The sequence below is a fragment of the Emydura macquarii genome, unplaced genomic scaffold (assembly GCF_026122565.2).
Source record: "Emydura macquarii macquarii isolate MOO-44397 ecotype Brisbane River unplaced genomic scaffold, CSIRO-AGI_Emac_v2 contig_3603, whole genome shotgun sequence".
In the NCBI taxonomy this organism is placed as follows: domain Eukaryota; kingdom Metazoa; phylum Chordata; order Testudines; family Chelidae; genus Emydura; species Emydura macquarii.
The window spans coordinates 7,593,604-7,607,881 of record NW_027133740.1 but is presented as its reverse complement, the minus strand read 5'-3'; the positions used below and the strand labels follow the sequence as shown (position 1 = coordinate 7,607,881).

Below are 14,278 nucleotides of genomic sequence, written 5' to 3'. Positions count from 1 at the left end.
CAGGAGCAACTGAAATCATCTAGTCTAAGTGGCACTCTTTGTTCTATAGAATCTGTTTGCTTAAAACAAACTTTGCAAAAGTAATTTGCTGTCCCCTGCTGAAGTGAGCTACCCCTAGAATCATGTTTAACTACATATTTAAAGTAAGTGTTGGACAGTTATTGTACAATAAATACCAATTGGTTATTAATTGACTCTTCATTGGGTTTAATAGATATATAAAATGCCTAAATGTAACTGATCATGAAATCCCAGCAGCCTGTAATTTGATTTTGTGCTGCAGTACATTCCCTTAGATTAGTACATCCTGTTTACCCAGTCTGCTTATATGTAGTACTAATATTTTAATACAGACATGAAAGTTAGCTAGCTATTGACACTACATACCACAAAAATGTCAAATTGACAGTCAAATTATATCATAAGCACAGGCATTAGTGAGACATTCAATGCTTTACTGGAAATCAAATACATACTTTGTGCTGCCAGTCTAAGTCTGAAAGGTAGTCTTACAACAGCAGTTAAAAAGTGGCCTCCCTTTGCGTGTGTGCATGAGATCATCTGTTCCTGTCCTTTTCAAACATTTGCCTGTGCATGTAATGAAATTTACAAAACCTACTTGTGTACCTTTCTAGCAGGCTTCTATTTCGAGGGGAAACTCTGAAAAATTTGGCACTCTCATATGGTTTTGATCCTAAATCAGGCAAAACTTGGCTATTTCAGATGTTTCTCTTTGAATTTTTGGATTTTTTTGAACATGAAATTCTGGGAACTGGAACCTACTAGAATCGAAGGGGAAAGAACGGCTGCCCCACTCCCTATGAAACAGAACTGCAGCAACACACAGCTCCGGCTGTAGCCATAAATTCTGTCACAATGCAAGTCCTGCTTAGCATACAGAACAAAACCCAGCTTTCTGAAGAATGATTTGTAAAGCTCTGATAAAGAGGGGGCTAATGGAATGTCCACTCTCTTCTGGAAACTGCTAAGAACCCTCCAGGTAACACATTAAACAAATTCTCCTGATATTCTCACATGCTGCATTTTTTGAGTAACCAAGCATTTCCTTAACACTTTATGATTCAGCACCTAAACCATGCAACTTTTCAGGGCCAGTTTCTCTGCTGGAAGTATCACCATGGAAGTCGATGGATTTGTACCACCACAGAAATCATCTCTCAGTTTTGCATGTTTCAAGCAGGAAGCCTGGTGAAATGCAACAGTTTCACATGAGTTTCACTTTGAGACAACGGAAACTTTCAACCACAAAACTGAGGGTGAAACTCGGTGTATGAATCTGTGTGTATCAAATCCAAAGACCTTGTTTGTACTAAGTTATCAGAGGCAAAGCAGACAAATGTTGCACATCTCTAATTATTAAACCTATTTTACAGATGGGGAAGATGAGGTGAAGAGGTTAAGGGACTTGGTCAGGAACACAGAGATTCATTTACTAAATAATAGGAACAGTCAACACCTACACAACACTAGAACTCACATCTGCCTGGCTGACAACGGTGTGCTAAGATCATGCCTTTACAGTTTTTCTTTCTTTCTCCATTACCAATTGGATTCTCCCTTCCATCTCAAGCAACTGGCATGTTCTGATGACAGGAGCAGACACAGCTGTGATTGTCTGGCACATATGTGTTCCAGCTTCTAACGGTTAACTAACCCACCAGCAGTCAGACCTACCCCTCGCCTCATTCCTTTACTCTCTGTGGAAGAAGGGATGTGAACAGGGGAGAGTCATACAGGATTACTGTACACTGAAGGAAAGGCTGAGTAGTCTATACTTGTGAGTACACATGGACACCATGCTTTTACGATCCTAAGAAATGCAAATTAGAGGGGGAAATGCATAACCGATTACATTATGTATGAAATAACCCGGTAATACAGCACTTCACACTTTTATGGTTCCTTTCATCCATAGCACTCATAGCATTTCACCCATGTTCATTAAACATCACAGCACTCCGTGAGTTACATATTAGATTAGATTACTGATGAGGAAACTGAGGCACAGAGGCTCACTCCAGGTCACATTGTGAGCTAGTGACAGAGCTAGAAAATAGTACTTAAGAGTCTTGACTCCCAGCCCCTTGTTGTAACCTCTGCCTGCACTGGCTAAGTAAACCCTCCCCCTGCGGAATGAGACAGCACTGCCTCATGACAGCTGCATGCTGCTGGGGTGTTGAACACAATCCATAATAAGATCAAGTGACTCCAGAAAAGACAGTCAAGCCCAAACATCTGACACTCCCGAGTGCTCATGCATACGTGACATAGGCCTGCCAGGAGCCAACGGAGCTTTGTGCAAATTCAAATGGCCTGGGAAAGCCAGAATGTGGTTCACAAAATTGGGCTGGGCAAAACTATCAGTCACAGTCACTGAGAACCCCGGAGTGCAAGGGCTGCTCAGAACTGACCTTAGCCTCCCCAGAAGAGGAGCAGGGGAGGAGGACATGGCCAGCAGACACGTGGCCAGTCATGTGGCTGCAGGTATTTAAGAGGCACTGTGCTTCTCAGTAGCTCCAGGAACCACAATCCCTCCCAGAGCTCTACATAATATAGGGCAGCTCCTGCTGCAACCTATTCAGAGCTCTGCTTTAATGGGACAATCAGCCCCTTAAAGTGTGTGTTACAGAGAAAAGCATGGGTTTTACTCCTTACTCTGTCTCCAATTGGCTGTGACACCTAGGGGCAAGTCCCATAACCTCACTATGCCTCAGCTACCCCCTGGAGATGCACAGATATAACAGGACTTCCCTAGATCAGGGGCTGTGCGGATGAATGTTCGCAAAGCCTTTCAAGATGCTTGGCTGAAAAGTGTTACAACAGAGCAAATACCATAAACAATGAGAGATCTGCCGTGTCTAAGTGTTTCCAAAAACAATAGCCCCAAAATTCAACCTTCTTTTCCTTAACAACTTCAAGGGCAGAAAGTAAATAATCCTATCATGCTGATTTGAAGCAGAAGAGAAGAGGATTACAAGGAGCCAGCCTTTAACATCAATGAGAAAGGGGCTATTTTAAAAGCAGGTGCTGGAGTTCAGCAACAAACTAGGCAGACTGTTTCTATATGGATTTTTCTATTTGCAACAGCAGGCAAGATCCCAAATCCTTTCTACTTATCACTGGATTTCACTGACTTAACTACTTCGTCTTCAACCATCAAGGGTTTTGCAGCCAGTTAGTCATTTTCTTCCTATGGAAAAATTGATCTTCACATCAGTGCTTTAATGTGGTTGAGTCCAATATTGGTGCATATGGAGAGGTTGACAGTCCTAAGCCCATTTAAGACAACACGTCCTAGGAGTGGAAAGCACAAAACACAGAGGAGAGCTGCTCATCTTTGACGCCCAGCAAGTTGGATTTTTAAATTTTGCTTTTCTCCTGTGATTTGAGTGCTTGTGAAAGATGCCAGATTGCCTTCTGGGGATGCATTCTGGGGATTGCCTTCTGGGGATGCATTGCAAGGCAAGCATGTTTTGGGGGTTCAATCCTTCTTGGTTTTGCATACATAGCTTTTTGTCCTGCTTTATTAGATCCGAAACCTCGGGCTAAAACTCAGCCAGAAGCATCGACTTGCACCCGATTGCATGCATTTAAAACAATGGCAGATGATTTAGTTTAAAATGCATGTTTGGCATGCAGTTGGGTCCAGAAGTGAGAACCTACTGGCACTTCATCTGAGTTTCAAATTCATAACGAAACCTAGCAGTATTTGCATAACTTTGGGCTTCCTTGAGAACAAGAGAGCTATAGAAAATGGAGACTAAAAGCATCTATTTATCCACAGAAGGGATCCAGCTCCAATAAGTGTGCTTCAACTATGACTCGGAGAGGATGTAAACAGAATTCAATGTCCATTCAACCTTTGCTGCAGACTGTCAGGAAGGATAGACACATCTATCAAATACTGGACAGAGACCACCATTTCATTTTAGAAAGGTCATCCAGTGGCCATTAGATGATAATGAGCTTGGCAACCACAGATCTTGGCTGGAATTGAACACATGATCTAGAAGTTAAAGGCTCTGTAACAGATTACAAGTCCCTCGAGCCATCCCATCCCCACAGAAGTTTTTCATTCTTTCCCCCTTGTCTCCAAAAAAGAAAAGAAAGACAAGATAGAGACTGCAAGGGATTAACGGTGTGAGGGAGAAAACATGACAGCAGAGCTGAATGGTAGTTTCAGAAAAGTAGTTTTCTGTCCAAGTAGAAATGGACCCAAAATTCAGATGTGGATTTCAATCACTCCAAAGACCAATGGGATTAGGATCCAAGGGGGGGGGGAGGGGGCAGTGCAGCTCATCAGAAAAAAATGGGGGAGAGATGCATGATAGGTGAGTGGGTTCAAATTTGCAAACAGTCTAAGTCTAGACAAGCCTAAAGTCTAAGGACGTTTAGATCTGCAGCGTTAGTTCTGGCCCTTCCCTACTCATGAGCTGAACAATTATTGCATCCCTTCAACTTTCTGAACATAAAGACAGTGAGAGCTGGGCTATAGCAACAGTAAGACAGTTAGCTGGAATATGAGTGAACAGCTATGTATAGCACAACTCTGGCTTGTTCAAGATGCATTAAAATGCTCCAGGGACACAACTGCAACTTATCAGAACAGCAAACAAAATGAAACTCCCGCTGATGTTCAATGTTACCTTAAAGGGGAGAAAAAAGGGCGAGTTGTTCAGTACTTTCTTTCTTCAGCTGCTTTCTTTTTGTCTGAAGGTTCAGATTGCCTTTGGCTACGTTCACACTGTGAGATAGGGATGCAATTCCCATGCTCACATATGCACATTTGCGGGAGCTGGATGAGCGTTAGTGCACGTATAAACAGCGATGTAGCTGCGGTGGCACAGACAGGAACAATGGAGGCACGGCGGAGCTGTGCAGAGTATAAACCAGTGGGTATGAATTTGGCATGGCTCAGTCACACCTCTGCTGCTATTGTGGCTACCCTGCTATTTATAGGTGCGCTAGCTCTGATCAAGCTACTGTGAGTATGTGTACAAGAGCCAGGGAATCACATCCCTAGCTTGTAGTGCAAACGTAGCCTTTGATGAATAAACAATGTAACATAAACCCTCTCGCTTACATCCTGCAATCTACCTTATGCAGTAACAGCAAACTCAAAAGGTCTGTTTACCCAGCAGTCAGAAATGTGATTGCTGCATGTGTAGACGTATCTGAGGCAGACCTGATCTAGTTAGCATGAGTACCGATACCAGTGAAAGTGTAGCCCAGCCTGCAGTATGGGCTAGCCATCCAAGTACATTCCCAGACTTCCTGGAAGACTTGTGCCTGGGTGACTAACCTGTGCTGCAACAACTTCATTGCTGTTGGTTCCCCAGATAGCTAGATGAAAGGTAGCTCCATATGTCCACATGCACTGCAATCACAGTTCCAATGGCAGTGCAGAACTACCCAAGGTGTAAGTGGGAGGAAGACAGGTGGCTCATCAGAATACAGAATCTGAACTCCTTTCTGTGGCTGGATAACTTCAGGTATCAAAAGAAAGTTGCTCAAGAGTCTGCAGTTCAAAGATCATCACTTCATACAACCCCAGCACCCTGCAGCAGTTCAAAGATCATCACTTCATACAACCCCAGCATCCTGCAGACTTCTGAATAACCACTGTGGTAAGAGAGTGGTAAGAAAACTCTGTCTGACATTGGCATTGCACTAAGACCCAGCCAGCTGCTGATGAAGACGACAAAATTATTGCCGGGCCCCTGTGTGTGTTTTAGAGGGCTTGGTGCTCTTTGGATGCTGGTTTCAATCTAAGTTCTATCAAGGAATTCTAATGACCACTCACAACAGCACAGACGTACCCTAGAAACACTGCCACTTGGACCCCACTTTTCTTCAAAACATACCTTTAACTATGCACCCTCTTTCCTGTGTTCTCAGCACTAAGAGATTAAAGGCAGAAATTCTAGCACTTTTTCCTCTAACTCCATGCCTCTAACACTAAATGGAAGCATTCTCCCCCTCTATCCCTAGCATTCAGCGGGAAGTGGCCGTTCTCTCGCTCTCTATTTCTCTCACCCCACCCCCACTAAGTGACAGGACTCCTTGTCTTTTCTGGCTAAACCACTACTGAAAGTGGGATGAGAAAGTTGTGGAAACCAAAGTCCAGTGCACTTTAATGGCTCCTGCCTACATCAGCACAGGACACACAGTAACAAAACATCTGCTAGGCTTCAGGGATTTTTTTTTTTTTAAAAAAGGGTGTTTTATTAGAGTGTCCTGGTTTTCTTCAAAATCCTGTCACATTTTTTTTCTTCCAAAATTTTAAAATAAAACCCAACCTCAGTTCAAATCTCCACATTCCTGAGCCTTCAAGATAAACTATCCCTTTTTGGAATGAATAAATGTTTCCACTTGAAAACGGAATCTCTTTGGAAAGAAATGGCAGCCAAGAGAAGTGTCATGTGGCTTCAGGCTGTATAAACCACTTCAGAAAAGCAAACTCTTTACTGTGAAATGGCAACATTAGAGAGTCTCTCTCTCTCTCTCTGGCTCAAAGAGAAGTTGTTTCTCCACCCCACACAGTGTGGCCAGCTCAGATCAAAGTTATCTTTCCTTAGGGCCTCATCCTGCATCAACGGAAGTGACTTCAATGGGAACAGCATCAGACCTTCCAACTGCTACAGAGATTGTTTAGTGCTAACACTACAAACAAGTTACATTTTACAGCGTTTGAACTTCAGTTTGAAGACGAGACTCACCACTTCTTCGATTTCAACCGTGGGGCTGGATTCCGGGGGATGAGGAACAGAGCTCTCATGGGATGCATGTCACAAAGAGCTAAAAGGTACAAGAAGAGACATTAGCAGAACAGATACTGAGCATTTCAAAGACAGAGTATATGTATGGGGTAGGTGGAGAGCCTAGAGACAGGATTTCACTGAAGTTACAAGAACTCCAACGCACCACTACATAGGGAGATTTGAATAAATACCACTTTAATGGCCCCTTCCAGCCCAAGCAGGGGTATGATTCTAGAGATGGGCTGGAACTGCAAAGCTTGGATCAATATTCAAACTCCCCCAAGCTTGGGGGTGTCTGTACCTGGCGTTCTGGGTCAGAGTTAGGAGCTAGCTATGAAGTTTGTATTCCTGCAGCTTTGTGTTCAAACACACTGAGAGGCACTGATGCAGGCAACAGCTCATGTATGTGCTGTACTTCAAAGCCATACCATGTGCATCTGGGCTTCTGCCCTGGTTACTTTTAAAAAACAAGGTCCTAGCATAAAACAGATAGGAATCTTAACAGGCTTAAAAGCTACCTAAATGCACCAGCTAAATCCGCTGTATTGTTATTTGTGAAACAAGAAAGGCCACTGAAATAGTACTCAGCGCTTTTGCAATGATTTTTGTCCAACTATTTTTTTATCCCCATTTTAACTAGGAGAAATTGAAGCAATGTCACACAGCAAGTCAGTGACAGAGCTGGGAACAGAATCCAGGTCTTTTGACTCCCATTCCAGTGCTTTATCCACTGGACCACATGGCCCATAGCATCTAGAAAGCTTTCTGTTTTAGTTCTCAACATTCACCCCCTCTTCCAGGCTCCCCACTGCACCCTTTGGACCCTGTCAGTCTTGTTTAGATTTTTCATTTTCTTGGGGGTGGGGACTGTGCTTAAAAAATGAGAGAGAGTTACAATTTAGTCGTAATAATTCAACCAAGGCAATGCGTCTACTTACGAGGAGCACCTTCTGCCATCTCTATGGCTGTTATCCCCAAAGACCATAAGTCACTCTGAAAAACAAAATACAGAGAAATGTCTAGTGTAGAAGAACTTTGTAACAACTGAGAGTCATCTGAGGAAGGACTGACTGTACTGCACTCCACAGGAAGGGTTTCTGGGCCATCTTATTACTGAGAGTCTGATCTGTATTCTCTCGCTAAGTCCTTGAACTCCCAGCTCAGAAGATTTTCTTTTATGTTTTTCTCATTGTCAGTACTTCAGAACAGGATTCCCCTCCACTACGGAGACGTGTTTTTTTGAATGACTGAAAAACAATTGTCACATGAGAACTCTGAAGCCCCATGATCCAGTGTGATCATGTTTCTATAATAAAGCAATACATCTATTGAGAGTAAACCTCAGACACATGATATTTCACCAGCACTGGGGCAATTCTGTGCTAAATTGTCACACACACACGCACACCTCCTTCCAACACTGCCAGCTTCTCACTTGTGTGAACTTTAACATGCAACCCTAATAGAACAAGGCAGAGTAGTGCTTGCAAACACAAGACACCTCTGGACTCTCCTGTTTGCGATGCACTGACAGAGTAAATAAGAAGTCAATATGATTCAACATGCTCTATGGAACTTTCCCTCTCTTGGGAGGGAAGCAATTTCTCCACATGTGGAAACCGTTGCCCAGATACCACACAATTAATACCGATTTCTGCTGTGACTGCTGCACCGTCTCTCCTCTCCCTTTTTATTTCAACACATTTGAAATATTTTAATGGGATTTTTAATACCTGTGAAAGGAGTCAAATTGGCAGTCCCATCGACTGAGGCTCTCTGTTGAAACAGGGCCACATCCTGAAGTCCTTATTCAAGCCAAATTCTCACTGGAATTTTTGCCTGAGGAGAGACTAAATCAGACTGGATGGCCAGATCATGCCTTTATTCATTTAAGACATCTTCACTGCCATAGTTGAACTTCTCGTATGTATGTATGATACAGTGACATATATTACAATCCTTGTATTACGGAGGGGGAAACTGAGACAGAGAGAGGGGAAGTGACTTGCCCAAGGTCACATGAAGTGTGTGCCAGACACAGAAATGGACCTCAAATCTCTCAAGTCCCAGGACTTGTTTACACCAGGAAGTTTTGCCTCTAACCATACCAGTATAGTTAAGCAGCAAAACCCTTCTACTGTGGGCATGGTTATAGCCATGTTTATACCAGTATAGTTTATTAACTTGACCTGGCATAGCTATGTCAGTTGGGGTGTGATCTCTGACTGACATAACTGTGCCGGGAAAAAGACCCTCACGTAGACAGTTATACAAACAAAACCATGCTTTTGCTAGCGTAGCTTGTTTTGCTGGAATAAGCTCTATCAGCAACAGTGCTGGTACAAACTTTGTCCACACTGGGGAATGCTTTGACGGTACATGATACTGATCTAGCTATATCAGCAAAGCACTCCTCATGTAAACTTGGACCTACACTGGGCTTTAGTGTCTCTCATCCCCTAACCAACATAGTTATATCACTAAAACTTAAGTGTAGATCAGTCCTTAGACTATCCTTCCCATCTAAACTGCATTCTTTACCCTTTCCTGGTAAAAGCATGAGGGAAGAAAAACTTCCCATTTTTCTGTTAGGGGACGCAGGTTTTGCCTACTTCCTTCTGTAGAAGCAGCAGCTCTGTGTCCAGCCCTGGACCTTAGGGGATCCACCAAACTCCAGGACTATGCACAGATGTCCCATAGAAGCTGTACTGCCAGGTTCTACTAACAGACACCCCTTTTCTCCTCCAATGGAAGGGCACCAGAAAAATTAATGCAATTAGTGTTCCTGCATGGTACTGGGAGTAGGTGATGTGTGTCAGTGCCTGCACAAGAGAGGTTCCCTTCATGCCCACATTGAGGAAGGAGGATGATCCCTGCTGAGTAAAAACTTCTGAATTTGGCTGAGTGTACGTAGAGAAGCATCCCCACATCATCTCACCAACATGCCTCATCCCTCACCAGGAGAGACCTCTCCTGGGTGTGAAAAGAGAGCTGATTTATGTCCATTTAATCTTTGGTTTCTCTGCTTAGCCTGCAGGCAACACAGTGGCCATTCGTGATGGTTGTTTCGGTGATGCAGACACCTGGGGTGGAATCCTGGTTCCATTCACTTCAATAGAGTTGGGATTTCACCCATGTTGGCAAGGGACTGACAGAGATCCACCAAAATGTGTCCTATAGAAATCTGAACAATTATCAAGGACACATTCATGTTACAGCTGACATGGGCTGGATCTGAACCGATGGTAAGAGACTCCATGTTCTCCTACCAATCCTTTGAGCCCTCCATCTGGCAACTAATTTAACAACATGCATCACCATCGAATTAGCGGGCAACAGAACAAGGTGGAAGGTCATGGCTATGCTATAATTCTTTCTAGCAAGATGAGGGTTGGGAGCTACTGGCTCAGTTGATACTCTTGCTCTTAGGATATAAATAGCCCATAGTATCAATCGGTGTGCCCAATTGGTAGTGGCCAGCTCATTAGTTAAAGTGAAATTTATAGATGGATTTGATTCAATGCCCAGAGACAGGTTGCTTCAGATTGCTTAAAAATACGAAGCACCTTGAGATAATTCAGAAGAAAGAGGGGACTGAGCTATGTACTGCTGATTAAACAGGAGAGCTATGTTTCTCCAATGGGAGGAGGAAGACATGTTTCCTTGTACTCTGCTCCCAAACCTTCTGCAGTCCACATGACTCTCAGCAACAGCGATTTTAGCAATTGATCTCCCAAACACCTAAAGCAATGCGGGAGCTTCTTCTTGGGAAACTCACTTGATATAAACACTTGTATCACTTCTCCTGGGATTATCGCATTTTCCAGAGGCAACATTTATATTCCTGGCTACTCACCAGGAAGCATTTGTAAGATGTGCTCAGCTGCCCATGCTAGAGAGCATATAGAAGTCATTGATGTGCTGGGTTTAAGCCTTTAGATCCATTAATGAATCTCAAAGTCACTTCGGTTCTTACATAGAGGAGAAAATGCTTCAATTAACAGGAGACGGGAAAGAAGTAATGTATATGCATGAGAAAGAGAAAGAAAGTGATAAGTTTCCTTAGTGGCCATTGATACAACTTACTTTTGGCAGAAGTTAGAGTAATTCATTACTCTAGACACTGTGTAGTTAGAGCTCTATAATGATTAATAACCGAGTAACAAATGCATTAAAAACAGAACACAGACTAATTTCAGTGCCTTAATTTGAAGTATAGCCTCAGACATCTCCCAGATTGGTGGACAGCCAGCTGGCACCATAAAGAGATTCCGCTAAAGCAAAGCCGAGGAAGCTCTCCTATAGATGATTCCCCTGTTCTGCTGTGGAACGTAAGAACAAAACTGCACTTTCAGGAACAGCCATCTACTCTAGCAGGCGTCCACTGGCAACAACTTCACCTTCTGGCGCCTTTCAGCACATCGGGTTCTATGCTGTAGTCCACTAAGAGGATTTCCTGACTTCACTGATATAAAGCCAGTTATCCCAAATGTCATTGGGAAAGTCACAGATGCACTCCCACCTTCCAACCCTCCCATGATACAACAATGTATTTGGCCCACTTCTGCTAGCTCCCTTAAGACACGGCCATGACTTCATATCTTCTTTAATTTCCTTGCACTGAGGTATCGGAATAAAAGTCATGGTCATTTTGGTGTTACCGGTGCATTAACCACAACCAAATAAAAGCTGTTGAATATCAAAGATCAATCACATACCACAGCAGAACCTGCAGTTACTCAGGAGTCAGCACAAATTGCTTACCTGGTAGAGGTGGGTCTTGAACTACAGTTCAGACTATTTTTTACTGGAAACTTTGGAGACATACTTTAAAGTGGTTTCTTAAGGAAAGAAGCTGCCTATTAGGGGTGATCTTTACATGCTGTCTTCTCTTTATATGGATAGACTTAAAAATCACAAATAGTTACATTTTAAAACATAATAGGACTGATTCTGCCCTGCCATGCAAGGGTGAAATTCCCATTGAAGTCATGAACCCTTTTCCAGTATGCTTTCTGCCTTTCCTCTCTGTTTTCCTCTACCTCCCCTTCAGTTTGGTTCTCCATTTACCCAGTCCCCCCATCACATTCCTACAATCCCTCCCCACCGCTCCTCAATTTCAACCCAACAAGTGCCCCTTCAAAACCAAAACCAAACCTCCTGAAAGCACATTTTTATGATATAAATAAAATGAATATTATATCTAATGAGATGTGCATGTTGTCTATCCTCTCGCTGGCTTTTCGTAGGGCAAGTTCTTCAGGGCAGGCAGCGTGTCTTCCTGTGTGTTTGGAAAGCGCCTGGCACAATTGGGAGCTACTGAAATTTTATTAAGCAGCAGCAGCATGGAAAATTGCAGATGTGTTAGTGAGGGCCGCACCAAGCCCAATTTTTTAATTCATTTAGAACCCAGTCCTACTCCCAGAGACCCACTGACTAATGGGAGTTAGATTGGGTTCTTAATCACATGCCAAGACTTGAGTTCTGGAGTTGAGGGTTCATTGTTTTCTCGGCAAGAGCTGACACTTCGGGCACATAAACAGATCTCTTCACACTATGTTAGGTATTAGAACCACACAGGTTAGAGAGGGAAGATACCTATTAGGTCACCTAGTCCTTCCCCAAGGGCCAGTGCAGGACTGAGCCTCACAATATGCAGTTATCAATAATACTTATTTATGTAACGCTTTACATTCACACAGCACCTTGCAAACATTGGAGTTGATTCAGTCCCAGTGGCAAAGTCTTCTCAGAGGATAGGGGAAGGTACCTGCAATTACTCATCCACCAGGGCACCGACAGGCAGCCTCTGAATTCCCCGGAATAGATAGTGCTGGCCAGTGAGAGGTACACAGCACTCAGAGGTGGACCGATTCAGCACAAGTCCTGGGCAGCCTGTACTGGTAGGATTCTTATAATGTTCTGATGTACCAATGAACTGCCTTGGCCTTCACGACCCTTTGGGTGCAGTTGCCTCTATTGGCACAGGAAGGTGCAATTTGCATCCTTCTGTGCTAGAAGGCGTGAATCAAGCCCACTAACTCATTAATCCTCACAGCATCTCTGTCTCACAGGTAGTGTACTGTATTGTTATCCCCGGATGGGACCAATAAGTCAGAGTCGAATTCATCCCTACTGAAACTCCACCGGCTTCATGGAGTTATATCAGGGTTGAATTTAGCCCAAGAGAATTTAAGCTACTAACCTAATAAGAGTTAGAAGGAAGCCCAGGGTTAGAACTCAAGAGTCCCTGGCTCCTAGTCGTATGCTCCAACCACCAGACCTGCTGAGATATTCTTAGAGCTTTGCCCAGCCTAGTTTACGTGAAACGATTGATGGGTCACTGCCACCTCCCGTGGGAGACTATTCTGAAATCTAATCATTTTCAGTGGCAAGACATTTCTCCTATTATTCAGCCTAAATTTTCCCCTTATGGAATTTTATCCCAGTAGAATTAGCTGCAATTCCTTGTACTGCCCTAAAAACTCCCTCTCCAGTATTGGCATTCACACCTTTCAAACTCTTGTGGACTGTCATGACCTCCTTTGTAGTTGTTCATTCAAGCTCTATAGGGTGCATATTGACTATCTCAGTATTTCTCCTTAAGTCAGTTCTTACACTCCCTTCATCATTATTATTGCCCTCCTTTGAACTCCTTTAATTTTTCAGTAGGCTTCTGGTATTGAGGTGCCAAAGATTACAAGCAATATTCCAATTGATTTTTTAACTAGAGTCATAGAGAAAGGGAGTATCACCTCTGTGGGTCTGAAAGGGAAGGCAAAATACAGCAGGAAACATTTTATACTGATTTGGAATTTTAAACTTTTAAAAAAAAATTAGAAAAATTTTACAGTCCATCTTGCAAAGACAAAGCACGCTAATACATCTGCAATAATCTCATTTTAGTAGAGGAAGCAATCTCTATTTTCTTTGATTGTAATTATATTGACAAAATTTCTATCAACAAAATAGAAGAAACCTTTAGGAAAATATAAACAAACCTCAACAATGTGGGTTTTGTATTCACCTTTTGTGATGTGGATTATTTTTGTGAGATGTTTGCTGCATCCTTCTGTACATTACACAGTTGCTTAAGAAAACAGTGAGATCAGAAGCAGTATTTTTCCCCAAAGGATTAAGTCTGCGGAGGTTCCTCTTTTTACCCACTAATTCCAGTCTTTTATATTTATTATCTCAAGCCATTAGGCCAAATCTGATAGGATCTGATTTGCATCCTTTTTAAGAATTCTCATTTGCATTTTTCTCTCCACTTCAAAGCTAGAGCATCAGCTGTAGTGAGGTGAACCCAAGACGAGCCAGATCCAGTGGCCTCCAGATTACAATAAGGTCTGAAAACACCCCGCAGTTTGGAGTGTCGGCAGCAATCAGCGTTTTGTTTTATATACACAGTCAGACAGTCAATGCCAGCTTCAGTGAAAAAGCCATCTAGTCTGCTAAGAACATTTGATCCTCTAAGACAATAGGGGAATTCTGAT

At 42.9% G+C, this 14,278-nt stretch overlaps 1 protein-coding gene across 12 annotated transcripts in view; it reads right to left on the bottom strand.

The window, feature by feature from the left end:
* Positions 1–14,278, bottom strand: part of TNIK (TRAF2 and NCK interacting kinase) — a 279,439-nt gene that overhangs the window by 84,612 nt on the left and 180,549 nt on the right. For 11 of the 12 annotated variants that reach the window (XM_067536582.1, XM_067536587.1, XM_067536590.1 and 8 more), the window contains 2 exons: positions 7,721–7,775; positions 6,741–6,819 (listed from right to left, as the gene is read on the bottom strand). In XM_067536582.1, the coding sequence (XP_067392683.1) occupies positions 6,741–6,819; positions 7,721–7,775 (134 nt within the window). Of the gene's footprint in view, positions 1–6,740; positions 6,820–7,720; positions 7,776–8,515; positions 8,594–14,278 lie in introns of those variants that run through there. The other variant, XM_067536588.1, reaches the window with a different exon arrangement.